Below are 27,374 nucleotides of genomic sequence, written 5' to 3' on the forward strand. Positions count from 1 at the left end.
AAACAGTCTGCATTTTTCCCAGCCTCAGAAGAGCTGGATGATCACTTGCAAAAGGCTTGGTTACACCCTGACAAAAAGTTTCAGGTGTCCCAAAGGTTTTTCACTTCCTATCCCTTTCCTAAGGATGCTAGGAAGTCTTGTGAAACGCCCCCTGCTGTAGACTCTTCGGTATCACGCTTGTCTAAAAAGACAGTATTGCCCATACCAGGAGCCTCTACCCTTAAGGATGTATCTGACAGAAGGTTAGAGCACCCTGAAAAATATTTATTCAGCCGCAGGTCTCTTGCAGAGGCCAGCACAGGTGGGCTGTTGGGTAAATAGGGCCATGGAGGTCTGGGCATCCTAGGTGGCCCCCTCTCTAGACCCAGGGGCAGGTGATATGTTGCTTCTGGTTGAACACATACGAGAGGCTGCAGGTTACTTAGTTGAAGCCTCTTCAGATGTTTGAATGCTGGCAGCCCATGTTTCTGCCCTTTCAGTCTCAGCCCGCAGAACTCTTTGGTTGAGACAGTGGAATGCGGACGCTGACTCCAAGAAGGCGGTGGAAGCATTACCCTTTGCTGGTGAGGCGCTCTTCGGTCCAGAGCTGGACAAGATGATCTCCCAGGCTACAGGGGGTAAGTCGCAGTTTCTGCCTACAACAGCCCCTCCCCCACGCAGGTCCTTCCCATCTACAGGAGGGCAGTCCTTTCGTTCCTTCCGACCCACCCCCAGATTCAGGGGTAGGGCACGTGGAACTGCTTCCAGTTCTAGAAGCTTCCGAGGCAGAGGTTCAGTCAGCGCACCCATCCTGGATGCAAAGGTTACCTCCAAGCCCTCGGCATGACTCTCCCAGTCCCTGCCCGGGAAGCAGGGTGGGAGGCCGTCTGCTGTTTTACCAGCAGGTTTGGTCCATGTCCTGCCAGGATGCATGGGTAAGGGACCTGGTGGCAGTAGGCTACAAGATAGATTTCTTGTTGCCTCCTCCTCTACGTTTTTTTCCCACAGGTTTACCAGCTTCTCCAGAGAAAAGCAGGGCTCTGCAGGCTGCCATACACAAACTCAGAGATATGGGTGATCCCAGTCCCAGACTCAGAAAGGTCAAAGGGTTTCTATTCCAGCCTGTTTCTGGTTCCCAAGCCGGACGGCTCGGTAAGGCCCATCTTGAACCTGAAACAGCTCAATCCGTTTCTGCGGTTCACCCGTTTCAAGATGGAGTCTCTGCAATCAGTTATTGCAGGCCTGGAGCCAGGGGAGTTTCTTGTATCCATCGATATAAAAGATGCATACCTGCACATCCCCATCTGGCCTCCTCACCAGGCCTACCTGCGGTTTGCCATTCAAACCTGTCACCTGCAGTTCAGAGCCCTTCCCTTCGGTCTCTCCTCTGCGCCCCGGGTATTTACCAAGGTCATGGCAGTCATGATGGAAATACTCAGGGCTCAGGGAGTTACCATTGTCCCTTACTTGGACGACCTTCTGTTGAAGGCTCCGTCCAAGGAGATCCTGCTACACAACTGACACGTCAGACTCTGGAGTCCCATGGCTGGATGCTCAATATCCAGAAGTCACAGCTGTCCCCCTCGCAGAGGATTCTGTTCCTGGGGATGACCCTGGACACTGTCCAAAGCAGAGTTTTCCTTCAAGGGGACAAGATAGTGTCTCTGCAGGAATCTGTTTGCTTGGAGCTACAGCATCGGAAGGTATCAGTCCTCCTCTGCACGAGGCTGCTGGGAAGGATGGTGGCCACGTTCGAGGCGGTGCAGTACGGGCGTTTTCGATCCCGCCCCTTCCATCTGTGTCTGCTCCGCCAGTGGTCAGGCTCGCATCTTTTTCTTCACCAGCGAATCACTCTTTCCCATCAGGCTCGAGCAACGCTGGCGTGGTGGCTCGACTCCAGCAACCTACAGGAGGGACGGAGGTTTGCCATACACAGTTGGATGCTCCTCACCACAGACGCGAGCCTACGGGGCTGGGGAGCGGTCACGCTGGGACTCCACTTCCAGGGCCTGTGGACGCAGGAGGAAGCGCAGTTGTCCATCAATGTTCTGGAACTTCGAGCGGTGTATTACGCCCTCCTTCAAGCGGAAGTCATTCTCCGGAACAAGGACATCAGAGTGCAGTCCGACAATGCCACGGCTGTGGCCTACATAAACAGGGAGGCACCCGCAGCTGTACAGCGATGAGAGAAGTGAAGAGGATTCTGCTCTGGGTGCAGGAGCACGCAGGGGCCGTGTCTGCCATTTTCATACCAGGCGTGGAAAATTGGGAGGCAGACTACCTCAGCCGACGAGACGTGCATTACGGGGAGTGGTGTCTGAACCCCCAGGTCTTCCAGTCCTTGACTCGTCGGTGGGTATGTCCTCAGATAGACATGATGGCCTCCAGACACAACCATCAGTTGCCCCGGTACTGCGCTCGGACAAGAGACCCTCAGGCAGTGGCAGTGGATGCTCTCACCGCCCCTTGGACGGATCAGTTCCTCTACATCTTCCCTCCATTGCCTCTCATACCTCGGATTCTTCAGAGAATCCGCAGGGAGTCGGTGACAGTGCTGTTCATTGCTCCAGACTGGCCTCGCCGGTCGTGGTACACAGTTCTAACAGGCCTGTTAGTAGACGAGCCGTGGCCCCTGCCTCTCTGCGACGACCTGCTAACCCAGGGTCCGTTCGCCTGTCCCAACTTACAACATCTACATTTGACGGCATGGCTGTTGAGAGGTCCATTCTGAGAAAGGCAGGGATTCCGCAGGCAGTGATACCTACCATGATAGGGGCCAGAAAACAGGTTACATCGGTGCATTACCATCGCATCTGGAGGGCCTATGTGGCCTGGTGTGAAACCAGGAGAGTCTCTCCTGTGAATTTCAAGCTGGCCAGGTTGCTGCTGTTATTACAGAAGGGCCTTTCCTCAGGACTCTGGCTTGGGGTCCTTGAAGGTACAAGTATCCGCCCTCTCAATTTTTTTCCAGAAAAAGCTGGCGCTTCTTCCTCAGGTTCAGACTTTCTTCCAGGGGGTGTTGCGGCTGCAACCTCCCTTCAGGCCTCCCACTGCTCCATGGGATTTGGACTTGGTATTGAACTTCCTCCAGTCCTCTCTGTTTGAACCCATGGAGGAGGTGGACCTGAAATATGTTACTTGGAAGACTGTCTTACTGCTGGCCTTGGCCTCGGCCAGAAGGGTGTCAGAACTGAGTGCACGCTCTTGTAAAGCACCCTTCTTGCGTTTTCACGATAGAGCGGAGCTGCGCACCTCTAGTGTTTTTCTCCCAAAGGTGGTCTCGGCATTCCACATTAACCAACCTATTGTGGTGCCGGCCTTTCGGGAGGACTCGGATGGATCTAGAGCGCTGGACGTAGTCCGGGCCTTGCGCATATACGTTGCCAGAACAGAGTCTGTGCGTAAGTCAGATGCTCTTTTTATCCTCTATGACTCCCTGCGTCCTGGATGGCCCGCCTCCAAGCAGGCCCTGGCCAGGTGGATCAGGTTGACAATTAGTCAGGCTTATGTAGCTTCTTCTAGAGTGCCACCTTCTTCGATATCCGCCCATTCTACAAGGTCGGTGGGTACCTCCTGGGCAGCTGCCCGTGGAGTTTCTATTCAAGATCTATGTAGAGCGGCCACGTGGTCTGGACAGAAGACCTTTGTCCGTTTTTACAAGTTTGACACATTTGCGGCAGCTGCTTCGCGGTTCGGTCGTTCTGTGTTAAGGGGCTCTCAGCGTCTTCCCACCCGTGTTGGGAGCTCTGGGACGTCCCCACTGTAACTCTCCAGTGTCACGTAGTGGAGGAAAGAGAAAAGGGGATTTTGTACTTACTGTTAAATCCTTTTCTCAGACTCCATAGGTGACACTGGACGCCCACCCGACGCTGTCTCCTTTTACTGCTATTCCAGGTTTGTTCAGTTACCTGAGGCTAGGAGATTTTTTGTACTTAGCCTTCACTCTAAGTTTACCAGCATTTATGGGTGTGTTCATTCGGTTATGGATGATGTTCTTTAACTATGTTTTCACTCTATGCGAGTGTGTGTGTGACATGTTATGTTTAACCTCCTCTTGGAAGTGTGTTTTATTTCTTACTTCCAGCTCCCTCCGGGCACATACCTAGACTGCCTAGGAGAGGAAGTAGAAGGGGAGGAGTTAGTCACTATTAATTCATTCTAAAGTGCCCAAGCTCCCTGTGGTTGCCTTCTATTCCCCACTGTAACTCTCCAGTGTCACCTATGGAGTCTGAGAAAAGGATTTAACAGTAAGTACAAAATCCCCTTTTTCTCTCTCAGGTTATACCTATTGTGCCCTGTAATCTCCCCTTTGGGTTATTGTATAATGTCCAAACGGGGGCGCAATCAGATTGATTCTCCCAAGCTCTTGTTTTGCCAGGCTTGTGCTGCAGGCTTATCTGAGCAGGATGCCATCCAGGAGGGGCTGTGTTAATTGCTTCATCTCCCCTGGGCAGTCCTCTGCCACGGTGGTTTCCCAACAAGCTCCCTGGGCAACCTTCCAGCAGTTATTAGGCACCCTAGTGGATTGCCTTCCTCCTCCCATTGCACCCCCAGTAGTCCAGTCCCTTGCACCCTGGGTGGATGCCCTGTCAACCACAGTGCAGACCGTGCAACAGACCACGGTAGCCATGCAGAAGTAGCTACCTCATGCTGTACAACCTACTAGGCCACTGTTGACACCCTTACTCCCGGTAGTACAGGATGACACAGATGACGGTGGAGATGATAACGATAATGCTGATGACGTTGTTAATGGCGATAACCAGGATGATCCTATTTTTCCAGAGGGCAACCTTGCTTCACAGGCAGAGACAGTGGATGTGGCAGCTCTCATTGACGCAATCAGTTTGGTATTATTGCCAGACTCTGAGGAGCCTGAACCAACTGCTAAAACCAGAGATGTTTTTAAAAAGCAGAAAGTTAAGGCCCAATTCCCACACTCTGACCATTTAGTCGAGATCCGGAAGACTTGGGGGAAAAGTCCACTTTTTCTAAGAGGCTATTGTCCGGGTATCCCCTACCTCCTGAGGATTTTAAACCCTGGGAGATTCCTCCCTTGGTAGATTCTCATGTGACCGGGTTAGTTAAACCTTCAGTGCTGCCGGTCACTACAGGATCTTCCTTAAAAGATGCCACAGACAGACGCTTGGAACATAAGGGCCATATTCTCATTCGCTGGGGCGGTCCAAAGACCTACCATAGCAGCGACTTGGATGGCTAAAGCCATTTTACCCTGGGTACAGGTCCTAGAAGAGGAATTTTCCCCAGACTCTTCTGAGGATGCCAAACTATGTTTGCATCACATTAGACAAGCGTCACTTTACATTATGGAGGCTATGTCAGATGCAGGTACTTTAGCTGCAAGAGCATCTGCTAGCTCTGTTAAGACCCGCCACATAATTTGGTTAAGGCCCTGGAATCCAAGAAGACCTTGGAACTCTTGCCTTTCAAAGGGGAAAGCTTATTTGGGGAGGAGCTTAACAAAATTGCGTCTTTGGTGGCAGCCAAGACTGCGTGTCTGCCTACAGCTCTACCACAAAAATCCAAGCCCTCTTCCTTTCGGTACTTTCATCCCCAGGGTAAAGCCCAGGGCCAGTCCTACCCCAGAACCGCTCCTGCCATTAAAGCAAGTAAGGCGAAGCCCAAGCAGGCCTGGGCCACTAGACAGGCCTCTGCCAACCCAGGTAAACCTTCTGCATGACCGGATGGGTCTCCCGCAGGGGGACCCCCAAGTGGGAGGCAGACTTCTCCACTTTGCCCACCAGTGGCTATCCACAACAAAGGATGCCTGGGTAAGAGAAGTTGTGTCAAGGGGCTACTCCATTTCGTTCAAAAATCCTCCCCCACGCAAGTTTTTTTGCACAGGCCTTCCCCACAATTCACACAAAGCAGAACAATTACTAAAGATCTTGAATTGTCTGCTACAGTCCCAAGTCATTTTCTTCTACGTCGGGGGCCACAGGGATAACAGTGGGTAGAGAGTGAGGTCACGAACCATTTCAGCACCAGAAAGGTTAAACTTCTTGACTGTCCTCAGGACAGCCCAGGTCCTCTCCTCTTCCCCGCCTTCTAGATCAGCTACTTTCAGTTTTAGTTGTGCTGGCAGGAGCCAACATGCACATTATAGAGAGGGGCTGCCTTATGCAGCCTTCTTTTTTTAAAGATTTTCTTTTTACACTGACTGTGTCAGTGACAGGGCAGCAGCGCTGAGGGTCTGTTAGACCCCTGCGATCCTGCTCCATCACCTGGGCCCGGCAGCCGCACACCACCCAAGTTGGAGGAGGTGTATCCGGCTGGCACTGGGGGACAGACAGCAGTCACCGGTACCAGGACACCGATTAAGGTAAGGCGTCCCACGCTGGGAGCGCATGTGACGGCGCATGTATGCGCTGGAACAGCCTGGCGGGGGGACCGCTGGGATGCGCTAGCAAGCGTACGGACTTGTACGCCATGAGGTCAAAATCCCTAGATGGCCGAGTGGGCTCCCCTCACACACCACCTCTTCCGGGGACAGGAGGAAGGCATATATACCCATGTAAGTCTCCTCCCCTGATCCCTTCCTGGCTTCCCGCTGCATAGTGATAGAGGGACACGGAGAGCACTCAGCCATTCCGGGGTCCACCTCTTCACTGTCAGGCCACTTGGGCAAGTCCCCCCTGTACCTTTCCTACTGGAGCATTTCGAAAAGGGGCACCATTGTAAGAGGACGGAGCTGGCCAGGAGGGGAGCTTACCCCAGGCTTTGCTCCCAGAAGCCATGGCATTTCCCCAGCTATCACGCAGCTCTGGCGGCCATTTTAACATACTTGGTGCCCCTGCACGCTGCTGTAGGCTCCTGACTGCTGCTGTCAGGGCTGTGCTCCAGCATGTCCTGGTCTTCCAGTAACTGCATCTCTGACTGCAGCTGCTCCCCCAGGTTCTGTGATCAGACTGTGGGGTTTAGGGACGGCCATCGATGATTCGAAATAATCGATGGTTCATGGCCAATGTCAAATACTTTTGCCATCGATGTGGGAGAACCAGATGGTTTCCCTCCATCGATGGAACAGCAAAACAATGGGTACTTATGTATTATCTGGGCTCCCATGTTAAATGCACCCCATTTTTTCATACCCCTACTATCCAACTACGCATGGAGTTGATTTTATATAGTGTGGCGAGCGTAGCGAGCCACCGTGCCCAAAGCGTGGCGAGCGCAGCGGTCTCATAAGAAAAACGGGAGCCCAGATATTACATAAGTACCAAATGATGTTTTGCTTCCACTGAGCATAGCTCCGCCCCACCCCCGCGAAGCCCCACCCCTGTGTTTTGATTGGCTTGCAGGCCAATCAATCAAACACAATGGATGACCATCGATATGTAAAAATATCAATGGTCAGCCATTGCATAGTTTACCACTATCGATGGCCAGTTGCAGAATTGCCATTGATGGCAATGGCAACAATGGCCATCCCCAGTGGGGTTTAGAGCATTGTGGGACAGTATTGGGCTGTATGTAAAATAAGTCATACCACTCCTGTGTTATATACTATGGTGGTGTTGATGGCCTGTGGCAGCTCATCTCTTTATACGGTCTCTGGGCAGGGTTTGTATTCCAAGGGTGGGAGCAGGGGCCATTTTATTCAGTGCATTTCTGTTCTAGGGGCCTGATTCAGAACTGATCGCTGGGCTGTGAATATTCGGAGCCCAGTAAACAGGTAAACGCTACCTGACTCTGCTCCGACTGGGCAAAATCCCGCCCATGTGCACAATTACCATTTAATTTGCCACCGTGCACGTAGGGAGAAATCCATTCACCTTCCCCAGCAATGTATACATTACCGCCACAACAAAATATACATTGGGGGGCAGTGGCGGTGGTAACATATACATTGTTGACCTGCGCCGGCAGTGTATACATTAACGCCATAAAAATATACATGGATGGCCAGTGGCAGTGGTCGTGGTCTCATACATTGCTGGTCTGCTCCAGCAGTGTTTACATTAATAACTATTATCACTATACATTGGTGCGCAGCAGTGCTTAAAGTGGTGAAATTCGCTTCCCTGACTCCCCCCCCCCCCCCCCCCCCCCCATTATGTCACAGCCACACAGTCAGGAAAAGAATAATGTGGGCCACATAATAGCACCCCTGATTCAAATGATGCCCCACAGTGCAAAACAACCAAACACCTAATAAAAACGGTACTTGTTTCCTAGCACGGCCACACCGATCATGATCTTGGGCATCGCAGGTAAAAAAAATCGTGTCGGTCCCATCGCATGCGGGCAAAAAAATTGCATGCGACCGACGCGATGCCCCTGATTTCCTATAGGGAACAATGTTAAATGCCTCAATTTACCCAAATCATCATAGGGAACAATGGTAAATGGCCCAGAAACCCCCCAAAACACCCCTGAACAGTGAAATGGCCCCCCAAAATTAGTTAACGCCACCCCACGATCAACGTGAACCCGAAGCGTGGCGAGCGCAGCGAGCCCGCGAGGGGAGGCGGTACACGTCCTCCGACCTTTTCATACCCCCACTATCCACGTCGGCGTGGAGTTGAGAATAGAATAGTGTGGCGAGCGCAGCGAGGGGACGCGGATACCTGTGAAGCCCGCAAAGGGACGCGTTTACCTGTGAAGGTATCCGCGTCCCCTCGCGGGGCACAGTGGCTCGCTGCGCTCGCCACACTATTCTATTCTCAACTCCACGCCGACGTGGATAGTGGGGGTATGAAAAGGTCGGAGGACACGTACTGCCGCCCCTCGCGGGCTCGCTGCGCTCACCACGCTTCGGGTTCACGTTGATCGTGGGGTGGCGTTAACTAATTTTGGGGTGTTTTTTCACTGTTCATGGGGTGTTTTGGGGGGTTTCTGGGCCATTTACCATTGTTCCCTATGATGATTTGGGTAAATTGAGGCATTTAACATTGTTCCCTATGGGAAATCGGGGGCATCGTGTCAGGACCATTTAAGCCTTTTTTAGCCGCCTGCGATCCGACCGACGCGATTTTGACTTTTTTCAATGCATTTCAATGGGAAATCGGGGGCATCGCGTCGGTCGTGTTGCATACCACTAAAAATTATGCCCGCGATTGTGGCCGTGCTAGGAAACAAGTACCATAAAAACTGAACATTTTGTGCCAAAAATTTTAGGGCATGGCTTTATGGGACTGGGACACAGAAATGCACACAGTAATGCCAATTACACATTATGCCACACACCGTAATGTCCATTATACTATATGCCAAACACGGTAATACCCATTTCACAATATGCCAAACATGGTAATGCCCATTTTTTATTATGCCACATAAGTGCCGCTTACATACATGCTCATTGCCAGGTATTACATTCTCAGTGCCAGGGGTAACATGCCCAGTGCCAGAGGTGTGCACTGTGTGGGAAAGGAGACAGCAGGGCAGAGCGGTGGGAAACCCGGATGTCTCAGAACAGGTCCATCCGTCCGTGGTGCGGCTATTTCAAATGACTTGCGAGCCAACCTGTGCTCGCCACCCGGCAGCTCCTCATTTGTTGCCGTCCCGCAAGCTCTGATTGGCTCACGAGCCGTGAGTTGGCACATAATTTTAAAATAGCTACGCCACGGACTGATGGACCTGCTCTGAGACATCCGGATTTTCCACCGCTCTGCCCGGCTGTCAGCTGTTTAGCGATGCGGACGGAGGCGTAACCATTCCACCTCCAAAATAAAACTGATGGAACGCAGTCCCGCCCAGTTCCTGCTCACTTTAACCCTGGTGGGCAGTGGTGCCCATAATATATACATTGCTGGCCTGTGTCAACAATGTATATATTACTGGCTTGTAAGTAACATTGGTGGGCAGTGATGCCACTAAAATATACATTGCTGGCATGTGCCAGCAATGTATATATTACTGGCTAATTCATAATTATTTGTGGGCAGCAAGCAAATTAATAATCATTGGTGCCAATAATATATACATTGCTGGCCTGTGCCAGCAATGTATATATTACTGGCTTATAAGTAACATTACATTGGTGGCAAGTGGTGCCAGCAATATATACATTGCTGGCATATGCCAGCAATGTATATATTACTGCCTTAAAAATGTAACATTGGTGCCCAGTGGAGCTAGCAATATATACATTGCTGGCATATGCCAGCAATGTATATATTACTGCCTTAAAAATGTAACATTGGTGCCCAGTGGTGCTAGCAATATATACATTGCTGGCATATGCCAGCAATGTATATATTACTGCCTTAAAAATGTAACATTGGTGCCCAGTGGTTCCAGCAATATATACATTGCTGGCATATGCCAGCAATGTATATATTACTGCTTTAAACATAAAACATTAGTGGCCAGCAGTGCCCCCTGCTCTCAGTGCTCTGCGTTAAGCATAGCAGGGGGGGCGGGGCCAGCAGAGAGTATTGCCGGGTGAGGGAGAAGTGCTCCGTGGTGAGCATGAGGGCGGGACAAGCAGACAGGCAGGGACTCGGAGCAGGATGCATGGAGCCGGCGCAGCAGCACTTGGACAGGGTGAGTATTATGACAGGCGGTGGGCGGCGCGGGGCGGTCCGCCGGGCTGAAAGTGGTTAATCTTTCAGCCCAGCAGCGTACACACACAGCGATGATGGATGGTAAACCATCCATCATCGCTACATCTGCTGGTAAAACCAGCAGATGAACCATCTTGCTAGCGATGATGCGGGAGCGCGCATCATCGCTAGTCGGCAACCTGGGGGACATACACACTAGGAGATTTTCAGCTGAAAATCGCTCAAAACTGCTGTTTTGAGCGATTTTTAGCTGAAAATCAGCAAGTGTGTATGGGCCCACCGGGGTAGCGTTTTGCTGCTCTATACGCCCTGCTATGTTGCCGTGCCCAGCTGCAGCTTGTCATCTTGTTAACAATGGACACATCTGTCCAACAAATCCTGATGGCCATCTACGCCTCTTCTGACAGGCTTATTAATAAGCTGACTGCACTGCAGGGGGATGCTTCCCCTACCTTGTCCGCATCTGGGGAGTGTGTTGCCAGTGACAACAAGATTCTGCATCAGTGCCACACACCTGAGACTTCTGCAGCACCTGTGATTGTTCTCCTGTCGGCTGATAACTCTTGGAAGGACCTGCCCGTTTCTGGAAATGGTTGTTATCCTGAATCTATACAGCTGGAAGATGCTGTATTTTAAGGTTAGATGTAGGTAATACTTGCCTAAATGGTTTCCTATCCTGAAATACCACATCCGATACTCCTTATCATATGTCCATTGCCCCAGCTGGTCCTTTCTTTTGTCATCCTTTTTTTTTGGTGGGATAGCATGGGTGGGAGGGGATAGTTAGTGGGATAGTTGGTAGGAGGGGCGGGGGTGTTAGGGGGGAGGGGTAAGTTAGGCTTTTGGCTAGAGTAGCTGCTTAAGTCATCTAAAGGCCACTAACTTTGTCTCCTCTGGCTGTTAGTGTAGGATTTGTAGTGGTATGGTTATAGGGAATATAAAGTACACCTAAGTTGGGGATGGGTAGTACAGGGTGGGGGGGTTTTCTGGGTGGGTTGATTTGAGCCTTTTGGGAGGTTTTCTTTTACTACTGTTTGATATAATAGGTTTATTTTAGTTCAGACGCTGATATATTTGATTATTTTGAGCTACAGATTTAGGGTGCTTTATGGTTTCTCATGACTTATGTCCCTTTGATCGTCTCTTATACTTTTTTGTGCTCGGATGGCTCAGTGGATGAGCAAATGTGTTTCTATCTTTATTATGGAGGGGTGACACCCATCATACTCCCATTATTGTGAGCATGAACTTGTAGGTATATTTTTCCATCTGCCTGTGTATATATCCTAATCTGGTTATTACATATCTCCTGTATGCACCTACTGATCGGTTGCCCTACTACTGTTTGTACACTCTACCTTTTTTTTTTTTTTTTAAATTAATAAAAATGACTTAATATAAAAAAATGGTTAGCATTATTACCTCGCAGCCCTGAGGTCATGGGTTCCATTCAAACAACGCCATTACCCTAACTGTGTGGAGTTTATGTATATTCTCTCCATACTTGCGTGGGATTACTCCAGTTTTCTCCCACAAACACTTTGGTTTGTCTATTTTTACGGTTCTCCTCTAAATTCTGTTAGCGGAGTAACACTGGCTGCAGCTTTTATAATTAATAGCTAATATGGCCTTGACTACGCATCCGTTCAGGGATGCAATCTCACTTTGGTAAGTTTTACTGGTTGCCAATGTTGACGGCCGTGTTTACTTCAGCACCACCGTATGCCATATACCAATATGCTGCCTCTTATCTGTACGACCTATTAAATGAAGGTACATACAGATGGGGCAGGCCTCTTCTTTTCTGGCGGATCGCCAGAATGTCACTGCTGGCGATCCGCCAGCAGCCTGGCTCACCATCTGACTGAGACGCGCGTCTCAATCTCCGTCGGCGGGGCGACGGGTACCCTGTCCGTTTCCGCTTCAGGGAGACGGACAGGGTTAGGGGGGGTGCGGGCAGGCGGCGGGGACCCCGGATCACCGCCGACAAGCCGGCGGTGACCCGGGGGAAGCGCCGTCGAAAGGGGATGCGCGCGTCCCTCTCGTGCGCGCACGTCCCCTTCTCGCTATAGAGTTGGCGTTGGCGGGGGATGGCGGCTGGCGTCACCATCCCCTGCAAAGATGGGACCTGCCCCATCTGTTTATGCATAGATTTGTGTGTGTATGTATGTGTGTGTGTGTGTGTGTGTGTGTGTGTGTATATATATATATATATATATATATATATATATATATATATATTGTCCTGACGACGGGGGCTTGACCCCCGAAACGTAGACAGGCTCAGCACCTTTTCTGGATTAAAATTGGTCCACATTTTGCTACATAAAACAAGCCCCCGAGTGCCTTTGTCTCCCCCAGCCCTATATATATATATATATATATATATATATATATATATATAATGTGTGTGTGTGTACATGTGCAGGTCCAGTTGGGCGACGCAGAAACTGTTTTTGATCAACCATTTGGGTGGCACTCTGAGTGGGCTGGCCATGGCGAAGGCTTCATGCTTCTTCCAATGGGTGCAGGGCAAGATCCCGACCTTGTTGGCAAAACTCTGGATACCGGCGGATGAACCCTTCCTCCGGAGGCGTTCCTGTGGTTGGTAGGCCATTGTGGCAGACAAGCGGTGGGTTGATGACCTTACGCCACAATCACCAGGTCATCCTGTATGGGTACAGGTCTCGAAAACCCAGCGCCTTGCAAGGTCAACGCTCTGTCAGCCCAGTGGCCGTTTGTTCTGAGGTATGCTTTTTTCCCCATTTTGCTTCTCAAAGTTTTTTTGTACGTTAAAGGCGGAGGTGGGGGGCACCTTGATCCAGGAGAATCTGGTTCTCGGACCTGCAGATCCAGTCAGGGGCTTCTCCGATCCGTCTGCCTCTAGGGCCAGAACCACTTACAGGGCTGTTGAGACCACTTTATTAAGAGCCACGGGTTTGACTTCGCCTATGCTCAGAGCCCATCAGCCTTCTTTGGCTGGTGCTTATTGCATCTGACGGGCTTATTTTTCCTGGTGTCTCCCAGGACTTCCCGTTTTTTGTCCTTTCGGTAAAAGTGGGCGCTGCCCTCAGCCTGTCTTTTTTTAAAGGGACTATTTTGCTATTTTGTTCCGCCGGCGATGAGCTTTGTTGCACGATCTCCGCTCCTTCTGGCAGGGAGTCCTGCAAATCCAACCTATGTTACAAACCTGGTTGTTTGATAGGATCTTTATCTGGTTCTTTAGGCCCTTCAGGGCTCTTTGCTTGGACAACGGTTTTCCTGTTGACCGTTGCTGCTGGGTGTCTGCCCGGTAGGGTCTGTCAGGTCAGTCGCCTTTCGTTGTCTTTCATTCTCATAGGACGGATTATTTGATCCATTCTTTTACACCTCACAAGGTGGTTTCTGAATTTCAGGTTATCCAGGAGATGGTGATCCCTGCCCTTGGTAGGCCGCCGTCTCTCCTAGGCAGCAATCAACTGGATGTAGTCTGTGCTCTGCATTTCTATGTACATCACGCTGGAACACTTTGGCAATCTCTCTTTATCCACTAGAGAATTCCTAAGAGGGGTTGGTCTGCTACCATGTAGACGATAGCTGCGTCGGTTATCAAGCAGGCTTCCTTGTTAACCTCCCTTCCGGTTTTTGCGGGGGTCCGGGCTTATTACACTTCATCTGTGGGTGTGTTTTGGGCTTTTACCGGTGGTGCAACTTGGCAAGGCGACGACTTGGTCGTCCGCCAACGATTTCTTACGCTTTTTTTTGCGTTTGACGCGTTTGCCTACCAGGACTCGGCATTTGGCCAGAGTATACTGGCCGCGGCACAGGCGAGTCCCCACCCTTAGGTGGCTGCTTTAGGACGTTCCACTGTTATCCCTGTGGCCCACCGCAGAAGAAAACGAGATTTGTCTTACCTGTTAAATCTTTCTCTTCAAGGACGTCAGGGGCCACAGGGATCCCTCCCTGCTGCGCCTGCTTCATTGGTATTGATGTTAATCGTTCCTCTGCTGAGTGAACTTGGTTAATAGTTTCTCCGTTGAGGGTACTTATACATGTTACAGTAACGGTGTCTATGAGGAACCACACACACACATATATATATTTAAATGCATTTCTGTATGGGTTCCTCTTCCTTCTATCTTGTCTCCTGTCTGACTTGGTATAAATTGAAAGTAGCTGGCCTGGGGGGCGGGGTAGAGGATAGGAGCTGGGCTCAGTCAAGGACAGTCAAGAAGTTTAACCTTTCTGGTGCTGGAATGGTTTGTGACCTCACTCTCTTCACACTGTTATCCATGTGGCCCCTGACGTTCTCAAAGAAAGAGATTTAACAGGTAAGACAAATCTCGTTATCCCAGTTCCCCAGCACCAGTTGGTTATTACTCGACTCTGTTCCTGGTTCCAAAACCAAACGGAACTTACAGGTCAATTCTCAACCTGAAGTCACTCAACAAAGTGGTGAAGGTTTCAAAGTTCCAGATGAAAACTTTACAGACAATAATCCTAGCCCTGGAGCCAGGGGATTACATGGTCTCCCTGGACATTCGGGATGCTTACTTGCATGTCCCAATTCTACCAGCACACCAAAAATACCTAAGGTTTGCTATTCAAAATCGCCATTTTCAATTCCAGGCTCTTCCGTTCGGCTTAGCCACCGCCCCCAGGGTTTTCACAAAAATCATGGCAGTTATGGCAAAACACCTTCACCACCTGGAAATCTGTGTATTCCCATACCTGGACGACTTACTTTTGGTGGCCAAATCCCAGGGAGTTCTGTTATCTCATCTACAGATAACAATCAGGATACTCCAACAACACGGTTGGCTCCTCAATTGGGAAAACTCATCGCTCACCCCGTCGCAACAAATGCTGCATTTGGGTGCACTCCTGGATACGCAGTCCTTGAGGATGTCTCTCCCCAGGGACAAGTTCAGTTCCTTGCAACACAGAATCCGGGTTTTTTTGTCCCAGAGTCTCAATCAACCTGGCAATGAAGATCCTGGGCCTGATGGTGTCAACCTTCAATATGGTGGAGTGGGTACAATTCCATTCACGCCCCCTGCAACATCTCAATCTGCTGAGATGGGACGGACAACCTCACCACAGGAGGTGCAAACTTCTCTTCAATGGTGGCTTCAAACAGACCATCTGACTCAGGGTCGTCCATTTTGGTTCACAGTATGGGCTATTCTCACCACCGACGCCAGCCTTCGAGGCTGGGGGGCGGTAGTAGAATGCTGATCCTTGCAAGGCGTGTGGGCCCCACCGGAAACCCACCTTTCCATCAATGTAAGCTGCTTGAAGCTCAGCGCCCTTATCCGTTCACAGTACCTTCTCCAAGGAAAACCGGCGGTGGCATACATAAATTGCCAGGGCGGTACTCGCAGCGCCGCAGATCTCCGGGAGGTATCCAGTATTCTCACCTGGGCGGAACAGCAGCTTCTAGCTCTATCGGCAGTCTTCATCCCAGGAGTTCTAAATTGGGAGGCAGACTTCCTAAGCAGCCAAGATATCCATCCGGGGGAGTGGTCACTCCACCCAGAGGCGTTCGCTCTCTCTTGATAGACCGTTGAGGCATGCCAGACGTGGACTTAATGGCGTCCAGGCACAACAACAAACTGTCAACATTCGGGTCCAGGGATCCTCAAGCCAGCTTCACGCATGCTCTATCAGTTCAATGGAATGATCATCTTCCGTATGGCTTTAATCCAATATCCATGATTCCCCAAGTAATCAGGAAATTCAAACAGGAAGGCAGGGATCTAATCTTGATGGCTCCGGCTTACTGGATGTGGTCAGGGCTCTGACCATTTACCTAGACCGTACTACCTTGGTCAGAAAATCACTCTCTTCGTGCTCTATGGATTCCACAAAAGGGTTGGCCAGCAAGCACGCGCTTGCTTGTTGGATCTGCATGGCTATTAAACAAGCTTATCAGCAGACTAATCTGCCTATTCCCCTTTCAATAAAAGCACACTCCACCAGAGCGGTAGGCCCTTCATGGGCAGCACGCCCAGGTTCATCTGTGAACAACTGTGGAAGGCTGCAACGTGGTCGTTTGTCCATACCTTCATAAGATTTTATGCATTTGACACGTTCGTCTCCCAGGATGCCTCCTTTGGTCGTCGGGTCCTTCTGACACATCAGGCAAATTCCCTCCCTTAAATACGGCTTTGAGACATCCCTGATCAGTGGTGCATGCAGGGGGGGTGGGTGGGTTCTGAGTACCCAGAAACCCCCCCCCCCCAGGAATATAAGGGCCCTAGACTGAGGGTCCCCTCTTTCCATGGGTACCTCGGCCCTTGGGAACCGGAGATATCTCACTTCAAAGCAGTGGTCCCCATCCAAGCCTGTTAATTGCTCTTCCCTGTCAGGTATTTCAGGTTCTGTCTGACTTAGTTTTCTGAGGGTATATTCCAAAAGCCGGGGGACTCCCCCTGGATGGGCACTAGCAGCTTGTCTCTACTGTTCCCAGAACCAGAGATATCAGCCTTCCAGCAGCTGGTTACTGCTCCAGCTCCACACACCTGGTATGTAGTTTTATATATTCATTGGCAGATTGCTCTGCCTCCTGAACTCTGATCCCCTAGTCCCCAGTACCATTTGGTAGGTGGGATTATCTAGTTTTTAGTTCCATTAAAAACTAAGAAATCTAGTTCCGGGAACTGGAGATATCTGCAGTCAAGCAAGCTGTCCTCCCACCAGAAAATTATGAATAATAAGCCCACTCCACTATACATCCCGCCTCTGCGTATTAAACATCCTCTACCACCCTGGAAGTTATGTATCGGGACCCCTTCATTCAGCCCAATGCCCCTTCTCCCACCTCATCTCGCACCATCTGTACAGTAAATGGCTAATTAGTGTAAATTACTGATCCAGGCCCTACATGCTGAGCGGTTGATATAATACCGCCTACCACCCGTGGGACATCAAGGCTTCCGCTCATAGCACCACCGCACCCCTACTGCTGGAGGATAGGTAGGGGCCCCAATACATTGCTATGCCCAGGGGTCTACACTGCTTTATATGTATGTGTGTGTGTGTGTGTATCTATCTATCTATCGACGGGAACCCTGTCCGTCTCCGCTTCAGGGAGACTGACAGGGTTAGGGGGGGAGGCGGTGGGGACCCCGGGTGACCGCCGGCAAGCCGTCAAACACTGACACGCTCACGATGTGCATCGTGAGTGGGTCGTCCTGGTGTGTGTACCCCGCATTAGAATTACTCCTGCACAGTCAAATAAAAATAAAAACATTACATGCCATTTCTGGAAACATCCACCAGATGGCATAGATTCACAATAATAGGATTTTAGTCAGGGAAAAACAGGGGAAACTGCATTCTCAAACACTGTAAAACATAACATTATCCGATGCTTATGTTAGTTGGGCGCCCACTAAGCTATTTGCTTAGTTTTCTGCGTCCGCTTGCCACACTTCGGGCTCTGTGGCTCACTGCGCTCGCCACACTATATAAAATCAACTCCACCCAACTAACAACCAATTATCCTGTTATATCAGGAACCATTTGCTTGCCACCAAGCAATGTGATAAAAATTAAATTGCAGCGTTAATAAAAAACACCTAGTGCAAGACATTCTCCTGATATAACCTATTGTGATCTAGGACAAAATCCCAATAAAGGGATATCTGATTCTCCCCTCTTAGGGATTACACTTCCCGAATAGTGTTGAAAAATAAAGGTTGATAACCCATGTGACGTAACTAAGCTACAGCCAAAAACCAGTAACAACTCTAAGGAATTTTTTAGAACCCTATAAACACAATCTTTCTTAAATGCATTCGCACTTCACATTAAATGTTGTGTGTATGTCTCAATCTTTTTAACTACTTTAAAAAAAAAAGCCGCAGAAAGAGGTCATCCTGTGCAATCCTATATGTTAAAAGTTCACACAGGACAGTGCCCTCTTTTCTTTTTACCCTAATAAATGAATAAAAGTTATAAAAATAATTTTTCTCTTTGGTGTGCATCCACTGTGCAAATTCTTTTCTTTCTCCTCCAGTTAACCGGTCTACCCTTTGCCCACATAGCACCCCCGCCGAATTATAACTAAGGTGGCCTATATGAAAAAAATCCCATAAAGGGATACTATCTAATTGTGTGCAGACATCCAACTCCACCCTCCCTCTTTCCCCAAAAAAGTGTTCCCTGTGTAGGTCTGGTTAGCCAGCCCATAGACTTACTATTAGAGGGTTTCTGCATATAAACTGTATAAAGTATATCTGGCATCTCTTATCCTGTGGGCATTGGTCTGTTAGTGCGGTGGGTGGAATGCTGCCTATTCCCAGGCGCCCATTTAGTAATTAAAAGAGAATGCTATTGTGGTCCAGGAGCCACCTAACCCCTTGTGTCTGGGGACCAGCATATGAAAGGGGCTATGTAACGTCTACTTCTAGCTCTCCCTTTAGCACCAGGTTGAACTAGATGGACGCAAGTCTTTTTTCAGCCTTACCTACTATGTAACTAAGAGACTAACACTTTGTAGGGGAATGGTCTGTGTACAGGTGCTCTGTGGGTATGGTACGGGCGGTCAATGGGAGTCTGGTCTTGGTGCATTGTGGGGCTTGGTGTCTGAGCACAGACATTCTGTAGGGGTCTGGGCACGGGTGCTCTGTGGGGGCTAGGATTCTGGGTACGGATGCTCTGTCGGGGGTATGGGTTCTCTGGGGGTATGGGTACGGGTGCTCTGTGGGGGTAGAGGGTCTGGGTACGGGTTTTCTAGGGGGTTGAGACCTTAGTACAGGTGCTCTGTGGGGGGTAGGTCTGGGTACGGGCGTTCTGGAGGTAGAGGCCTTGATATGGGTGCTCTGTGGGGCTAGGGGTCTGGGTAAGGGTGATCTGTGGGGGTAGGTCAGGGTACAGGCGTTCTGGGGGTAGAGACCTTGGTATGGTTATTCTGGGGGGTAGGGGGTCTGGGTGCGGGCCCCTCTGTGGGGGTAGGGGGTCTGGGTGCGGGCCCCTCTGTGGGGGTAGGAGGTCTGGGTGCGGGCCCCTCTGTGGGGGTAGGGGGTCTGGGTTCAGATGCTGATCATCAGTATTTGCATAGACGTCATTACCATCTGTTCCTGTGCACAGGAGTTTGAGTTACGGAAGCATGCCAGACAGGAAGGCCGCCGCTACTGTGATCCGGTCGTTCTGACGTACCAGGCGGAGCGCATGCCGGAGCAGATCCGATTGAAGGTAATCTAATGTCAGAGCCAGCAGACATCTGGGAGCAGTAATGCTATTACCTCCCCTCCAGCCAGATGGCTTTATAAATAGATTCTGATTAAAACCTGCATCCACCACAATGACCATGAGGTGGCGCCACAGTCACTTTTTTCTTTCTATACAATAATAGACCCTTCTCACCCCCCTCAGGTTGGCGGTGTGGACCCTAAGCAGCTGGCTGTGTATGAGGAATTTGCCCGCAACGTTCCTGGCTTCCTGCCCACCAATGACCTGACTCAGCCCACGGGATTCCTGGCTCAGCCCATGAAGGTACCGGCTGCTGAGTTCTGGCATTCCAGCCACGGATGAGGTTCCGCATCTCACAAATAACTAATTATCTCTGTTTGTCTCTGTTAGCAACATGCCTGGGCTACGGACGACGTTGCTCAGATCTATGACAAGTGTATAACAGAGCTGGAGCAGCATCTGCATGCCGTCCCTCCCACGCTGGCCATGAACCCGCAGTCCCAGGCTCTGCGCAATTTGCTTGAGGCAGTGGCCCTTGCTCGTAACTCTAGGGACGCCATTGCTGCATTGGGGCTGCTGCAGAAGGTGAGATCCTGCTGACGCCTTTCCCTCTGTCGTATTGTACCCAATCTGTCCCGTCATTGCTTCTCCTTTACTTGGGCTGTAGAAGGTGAGATCCTACTCTGAGACCCCTCTTTGTGTGTGTTGTACTTGGTCTCTTCTGCTCAGGCTGTAGAAGGGGAGATCTTTGACCCCTGTCAGTAGGTGGGTGTACAGTACAGAATGGTTACAGTCTGTCCCCTATGATCTCTTCCTACTCAGGGAGTATGTGATCCCTGTCAGTAGGTGGGTGTACAGTACAGCACGGTAAGTCTGTCCCCTATGATCTCTCTTGCTCAGGCTGTAGAAGGGGAGAACTGACACCTGTCAGTAGGTGGGTGTACAGCATGAAAAAAGACTTGCGTCCATCTAGTTCAACCTGGTATAGATATCCATTGCTGATTTGGTAGGTTCTGGTATTTTACAGACAAATTATATTTCTTATTTGTACCCATGGATGTTTTTCTCCAGTAAATGTTTGTCCAACTTTGCCTTGAACGCATTTAATGAGCCAGCCGTTACCACCTCTCTGGGAAGAGAGTTCCAGAGTTTGACTGTTCTGACCGTAAAGAAATTCTTTCTACTAGCTGAATGAAATCTTTTTTCTTCTAATCTATACTCATGCCCTCGCGTCCTAGATTCCTTTCTAGTAGAAAATAGGGTGTGACAGTTCCTTATATTGGCCCTTGATATACTTGTACATGTTGAGCATGTCCCCCCTTAAACGTCTCTTTTCTAATGTAAATAGTCCCAAATTGCTTAATCTCTCCCCGTAGCTTAAATTCTCCATTCCCCTAATAAGCTTTGTTGCTCGCCTTTGGACTTTTTCTAATTCCATGATGTCCTTTTTATAGTGTGGGGCCCAGAACTGTACTCCGTACTCTAGGTGAGGTCTCACCAATGCTTTATATAGTGGCATAATTACCCTTGAGTCCCTAGTTTCCATTCCCCTCTTAATACATGCCAGAATTTTGTTGGCCTTTTTTGTAGCTACATTACAATGGGCACTACATCCTAGATTGCTGTCTATTTGGACTCCTAGATCCTTTTCAAGTATGGAATTACCCAGTTCCTCTCCGCTAAGGTTGTAACTTGCACACTGGTTGTGTCTCCCAAGGTGCATAACCTTACATTTATCTACATTGAACCTCATCTTCCATTTTTTTGCCCACTCATCTAGAATTGCAAGATCATTTTGAAGCATGGTGACATCTTCTGGTGATTTGATGACTTTGCTAAGTTTTGTATCGTCCGCAAAGATGGATACATTGCTGAGTAACCCTATCCCAATATCGTTAATAAAAATGTTAAACAAAATGGGCCCCAAAACCGAACCCTGGGGTGGCCAATCCAGTCCTCGAGATCTACCAACGGTCCACATTTTCCAAATCACCTAGCCGGTGCACAGCTGTAGTCATTGCTAATTGTCACATTTTCAAACCTGCTGCATTCATTCCTACTATAGATCCACAGGTTGCCTCTGACACAGGAACTGGTGGTAGATCTTGAGGACCGGTTTGACCACCCCTGGTCTATCCCCAATAATCTCTCCTGCTCAGGCTTTCGAAGGGGAGATTTGTGACCCTGTCAGTAGGTGGGTGTACAGTACAGCACGGTTACAGTTCTATCCCCATAATCTCTCCTGCTCAGGCTGTAGAAGGCCTCCTAGATGCCACCAGCGGAGCAGATGCAGACCTCCTACTCCGATACCGGGAATGTCATCTCCTTGTACTGAAAGCTCTGCAGGATGGCCGGGCCTATGGCTCCCCATGGTGCAACAAGCAGATCACCAGGTGGGTTCATGAGAGGCATCTCAGGGTGGAGTCTGGTTAAGGAGTGGGATCTGCTGTAGATGACCTCTCCCTGTTCTGCGTTCCGCAGGTGTCTGATAGAATGCCGGGATGAGTACAAGTACAATGTAGAAGCTGTTGAGCTGCTGATCCGGAACCATTTGGTGAATATGCAACAGTATGATGTTCACCTGGCGCAGGTGAGTCTGCGAAGCGCAGTCACAGCCTTTGGGGCTTATCCACTTCTTTAGGCTTCATTATTAATAGCAATGTCCTCTTGATGCAGTCTATGGAGAATGGGCTGAATTACATGGCGGTGGCCTTTGCCATGCAGCTGGTGAAGATCTTGCTGGTCGATGAACGTAGTGTGAGTCATGTGACAGAAGCAGAGTTCTTCCACACCATCGAGACTTTGATGCGTATTAATGCACATTCACGGGGAAATGCCCCGGAAGGGTGAGTTCTATGCTCCCTCTGACTGTACTGTGCACCTCTTGCAGAATGTATGTGTGGGAATGATATATTCCTGATGGAGCGGCGTGTGATGTTGGGGGGGGGGGGGGGGGGGGGTCAGTATTACCTCGTCAGAGGCCTGATATGAGGTGATGTTGCGGCATCCCTCCACTTCTTGGGGGAACCTACCTTAAGGCCCCCATACATTAGGGCGACTTGTCCTAAGGACAAGTCAGCCCCGATTTCCCCTGAGCTTCCCTGGCAGCTCCCTGGGGGAGCTTGAAAATTTGGCACTTGATGTGCCATTTTTTACATGTGATAAATCGGCTCGATTTATCACATGTAAACCTGGCAGGGGTCGCCGCGGGGACCGGAGAGTCAGTGGCGGCTATATATTCAATCTGAGCGGCCGCTGATTGGCTGAGCGGCTGCCCAGTCTTTTGAATAGGATTTTTTCTATTCTCCCGCTCGACGCAGGGTCTGGTGTGTTGGGAGAAACTCCTATTTAAAACATTGAGCTGTGGGGACACTGCTGGGCTGCTGGTGGGGTGCACTGCTAGAAGGGCAGGGGATGCTACGGTTGACAGTGACAGAGAGCCGGGGAGGCGGGAGCTGTGCTGAGGAAAAAAGTACAATGAATGAGCAGCCTGTGATTGGCTGAGCACTCTGTCAATTTCTGACTGGCTAAGAGAGTGCTCAGCCAATCACAGGCTGGCCCATTCGTTGTATGGGCTTTTTGCACGGGACCGTGCATCGGGTCGGACCGGGTGTCTGGACGTCCGATTTGGCCCGATCCATTTGAATCGGGTGAAATCGGGACCAAATCGCATAGTGTATGGGGGCCTTTAGTCACGTGGTCTTTACAGGAGCTTACAGATCCTCCTCTTCCCCATCTCTGTCCCAGGCTGCCCCAGCTGATGGATGTTTTGCGCTCTAATTTCGAGGCGATGATCGAACGGGCCCAGGGTGGGCCGAACTTCATGATGCATTCTGGGATTTCTCAAGCTTCAGAATACGATGATCCGCCCGGCCTGAGGGAGAAAGCGGAGTACCTGCTAAGAGAGTGGGTGAACCTATACCACTCTGCAGCCGCTGGGCGGGATAGCACCAAGGCCTTCTCTGCGTTTGTGGGGCAGGTGAGTGTGCACTCTTTACTGTGCCTGGTACAAGCGGAGGGTCAGACTATGTACCTGACCAAGCCTACTCCTGCAGATGCATCAGCAGGGGATCCTGAAGACTGACGACCTCATCACTCGCTTTTTCCGCTTGTGTACGGAGATGTGCGTAGAGATCAGCTATCGGGCGCAGGCCGAGCAGCAGCACAACCCAGCTGCCAACCCCACTATGATCCGGGCAAAGTGCTATCATAACCTGGATGCATTCGTCAGGCTCATAGCCCTGCTGGTCAAACACTCTGGTGAGGCCACTAATACAGTTACTAAGATCAACCTCCTCAATAAGGTGAGCAGCATCTGTCTCTGTGGGGGAGCGCTTGGCTGGCGCCTGCCCAGTCTGTGGTGAAGGCAGTGTTTTACTGACGCTGTATGTTGCCTGGCAGGTCCTAGGTATTGTGGTAGGGGTCCTGCTGCAGGATCATGAAGTCAGACAGAGCGAGTTCCAACAGCTTCCATACCACCGGATCTTCATTATGTTGCTGCTGGAGCTGAATGCGCCCGAGCATGTGCTGGAGACAATCAACTTCCAGACACTCACAGCATTCTGGTAAGAGCTTTTGCTAGCTGTGGGGACTGTGTGTGCGCACCTGTGTGTAACATGGCATGACCATCTCCTGACTTCTCTTCCAGCAACACCTTCCACATCCTTCGCCCAACCAAAGCCGCAGGCTTCGTCTACGCCTGGCTGGAGCTAATTTCCCATCGGATCTTCATTGCACGGATGTTGGCTCACACACCGCAGCAGAAGGTGGGTGACCATTGTACTAATGCTGACGTTTCCGTAGTGTTTCTGACCAAATCTAACCAGTTGTGTGTCTGTAGGGGTGGCCGATGTACGCCCAGCTTCTGATTGATCTCTTTAAGTACCTGGCTCCATTCCTCAGGAACGTAGAACTCACCAAACCGATGCAAATTCTCTACAAGGTGAGTGTGAGCAAGCAATTGCTGTACAAAGAGTTGGTGACTCTCTAGGGCTCTGACTGTGTGAGGTGGGTACACTGCCACTTCTTGTACATATGCACACGTGGCAGGGCTGGTTTCTTCTGCGGCAGATGTCAGGGGACACAGGGATAACCGTGGGTAGAGAGTGAGGTCACGATCCAATTCCAGCACCAGAAATGATAAAAATTCTGACTGCCTAGAGACAGCCCTGGCTCCTCCCCTCCTCTACCCCGCCTCCTAGGCTAGCTACTTTCAGTTTTTAGTTGTGCTGGCAGGAGCCAAAACGCATTTTAGAAAGGGGCTGCTTTAAGCAGCCTAAACTTCACTTTTTATTTTTTCTTATTTTTACACTGACGCTTTGTCAGTGACAGAGCAGCAGCGCTGGGGGTCTGTTAGACCCCTGCACTGTGCTTAATCACCCGGACCCGGCAGCCGCACACCTCATACGTGGCTTCCACAGCCTGCTGGCTCCAGGCACTGAGGAGACGCAGCCGCGACAGGGACCGGGACTTCAGCGGTGACAACCGCTTCAGGTAACGCGGTCCCCGCTGGGAGTGCGCGTGTACGCGCATGTAATAGCGGCTGGGCAGCCCGGTGAGGGGGATCGCCGGGCTGCACTAGCAAGCGGCCAGACACGCCGCCTTTTAATAGGTTGTGCACTCTGACCCGCTGGACCACCAGGGAGACTTGAGTGTGGGCAGCGGCGTCGGTATGCGCGGCCACCCAGCAAGCGCCGGATCCCCGCCATTTAACCGGCGCCGCATGAGTCCTTAATCCCGGGCAGCCATTTGCTAGTAGGGGAAAGGAGCCTCTCCTCACACAGCCCCTCTCCCGGGGACAGGAGGAAGGAATATACCCACGTGAGTCTCCTCCCCATATCCTTACTTGCCTGCCTGCTGCATAGTGATAGAGGGACACAGAGAGCACTTAGCCAGTCCGGGGTCCACCTCTTCACAGCCAGGCCAATTGGGCAAATCCCCCCCTGTACCTCTCCTACTGGAGCACAGGTTACAGCAATTTATGTGGGAAGCGGTCATCTATTAGAATGAACTTAGGTCTACAGTCATTAGGTCGACCCCACTAGGTCGACTGGCAGGAAGGTCGACCTGACTTAAGGTCGACATGGGCCAAGGTCGACATGAATTAAGGTCAAATTTGCATAAAGGTCGACATGAGGAAGGTCGACTAGTCATAAGGGCGACATGGGTTTTTTCACTGTTTTTTGAGCCAACATGTGCCGACAGGTGGTATTTCATGCCCTACCATCCACTAGGGCAGGGCTGGGCAATTGCGGCCCTCCAGATGTTGAGGAACTACATATCCCAGGATGCTTTGCATTAGTTTTGCTATGTGGCCATGCTGAAACTGATGCAAGGCATGCTGGGATGTGTAGTTCCTCAACATCTGGAGGGCCACAATTGCCCAGCCCTGCACTAGGGCGTGGAGGAGGTTATTAAAGCTGTGGCGAGTCACCGTGCCCGATGCATAGCGAGCGAAGCGAGGGTCCGATTCTCATTGCCAACTGTGTCGACATTCGGATAAAAAAACAGTGAAAAACCCATGTCGACCTTATGACCAGTCGACCTTATGACCAGTCGACCTTCCTCATGTCGACCTTTATGCAAATTCGACCTTAAGTCATGTTGACCTTGGCCCCTGTCGACCTTAAATCAGGTCGACCTTCCTGTCAGTCGACCTAATGACTGTAGACCTAAGTTCATTCTGACAGATGTACCGATTCCATTGATGCTCCTGCCGGCCATAGTGCTTTGCGGAGCTCAGTGCCACTTGATTATTTGCATTGTTGGCAGCCAGCTAGGTCATACAGAGGACAGCAGGAAGTCTTATACCATGCTATCAGGGTGACAGAGGTCACTCCCTTACTATAATGCACAGCTACTAAGGGCTTGTAACATTGCACTGTCACGTACAGAGCTGGTTGTGGTGTGTACTTACTACCTCACGGCACTGATGTTATGTGTATATATGTGTATATATATATATATATATATATATATATATATATATATATATATATATATATATATGTATGTATATATATATATATATATATATATATATATGTATATTTGTGTGTATGTATATATATATATATGTGAATGTTTTTAAACTTTGAATGCTTATAAAAAATGTTACACTTTATGCAGTGCAGTGATTCATAAAGCAAATGAAAGGGAATTTAATGCTAAATTCAACACAATAAACAGAGGTCAAATATTTGCATTACAAGAGTAGTTATGCAGTAAAAACTACCCTTAGGGTGAAAATCCCTGTGTACTTATGATGTCACTGTCATATCAGTCTTTCATTGGGTATCTTTTATTTTTCAAGACAGCAGCATAGCGACGTGGCATTGAGCCAACCAATGTCCGGAGCTCTTCCTTCTTTATTATGTGGTGCCATGAGACAATTATAACTGTGAGGTTACGGGTTCCTTAATCATTCAGACACCGAGCAGATGAAACCAAAATACGGTTTATTTTTCCACAGCACACACAAATAGATGAAAACAGGAACACGAGGCAAAATGTAGCATATAGCATGTATCCTGGTAGCAGTCCAAACCGGCAGTCCTTTTAGCATCACAGTTCCAAATCACAAAACTATTATATAGCCACACAGCCGTGATAGCAGAAACCTGTATAAGTCCACAAGATACCTAGGCAGAGTATTACCTCTTAGCCCAGGCCAGTGACTGACCCCAG

At 49.9% G+C, this 27,374-nt stretch overlaps 1 protein-coding gene across 2 annotated transcripts in view; it reads left to right on the top strand.

Moving 5' to 3' along the window:
* The window catches only part of CNOT1 (CCR4-NOT transcription complex subunit 1), a 133,317-nt gene that overhangs the window by 97,138 nt on the left and 8,805 nt on the right, over nt 1–27,374 (top strand). For both annotated transcript variants that reach the window (XM_083167882.1, XM_083167883.1), the window contains exons 33-43: nt 19,587–19,691; nt 19,872–19,991; nt 20,079–20,273; nt 21,939–22,081; nt 22,170–22,278; nt 22,365–22,534; nt 23,436–23,667; nt 23,744–23,992; nt 24,090–24,253; nt 24,337–24,454; nt 24,529–24,630. In XM_083167882.1, the coding sequence (XP_083024008.1) occupies nt 19,587–19,691; nt 19,872–19,991; nt 20,079–20,273; nt 21,939–22,081; nt 22,170–22,278; nt 22,365–22,534; nt 23,436–23,667; nt 23,744–23,992; nt 24,090–24,253; nt 24,337–24,454; nt 24,529–24,630 (1,707 nt within the window). The remainder of the gene's footprint in view (nt 1–19,586; nt 19,692–19,871; nt 19,992–20,078; nt 20,274–21,938; nt 22,082–22,169; nt 22,279–22,364; nt 22,535–23,435; nt 23,668–23,743; nt 23,993–24,089; nt 24,254–24,336; nt 24,455–24,528; nt 24,631–27,374) is intronic.

This window comes from Crinia signifera, unplaced genomic scaffold (assembly GCF_055691185.1).
Source record: "Crinia signifera unplaced genomic scaffold, ASM5569118v1 HAP2_SCAFFOLD_100, whole genome shotgun sequence".
NCBI classification, from domain to species: Eukaryota; Metazoa; Chordata; class Amphibia; order Anura; family Myobatrachidae; genus Crinia; species Crinia signifera.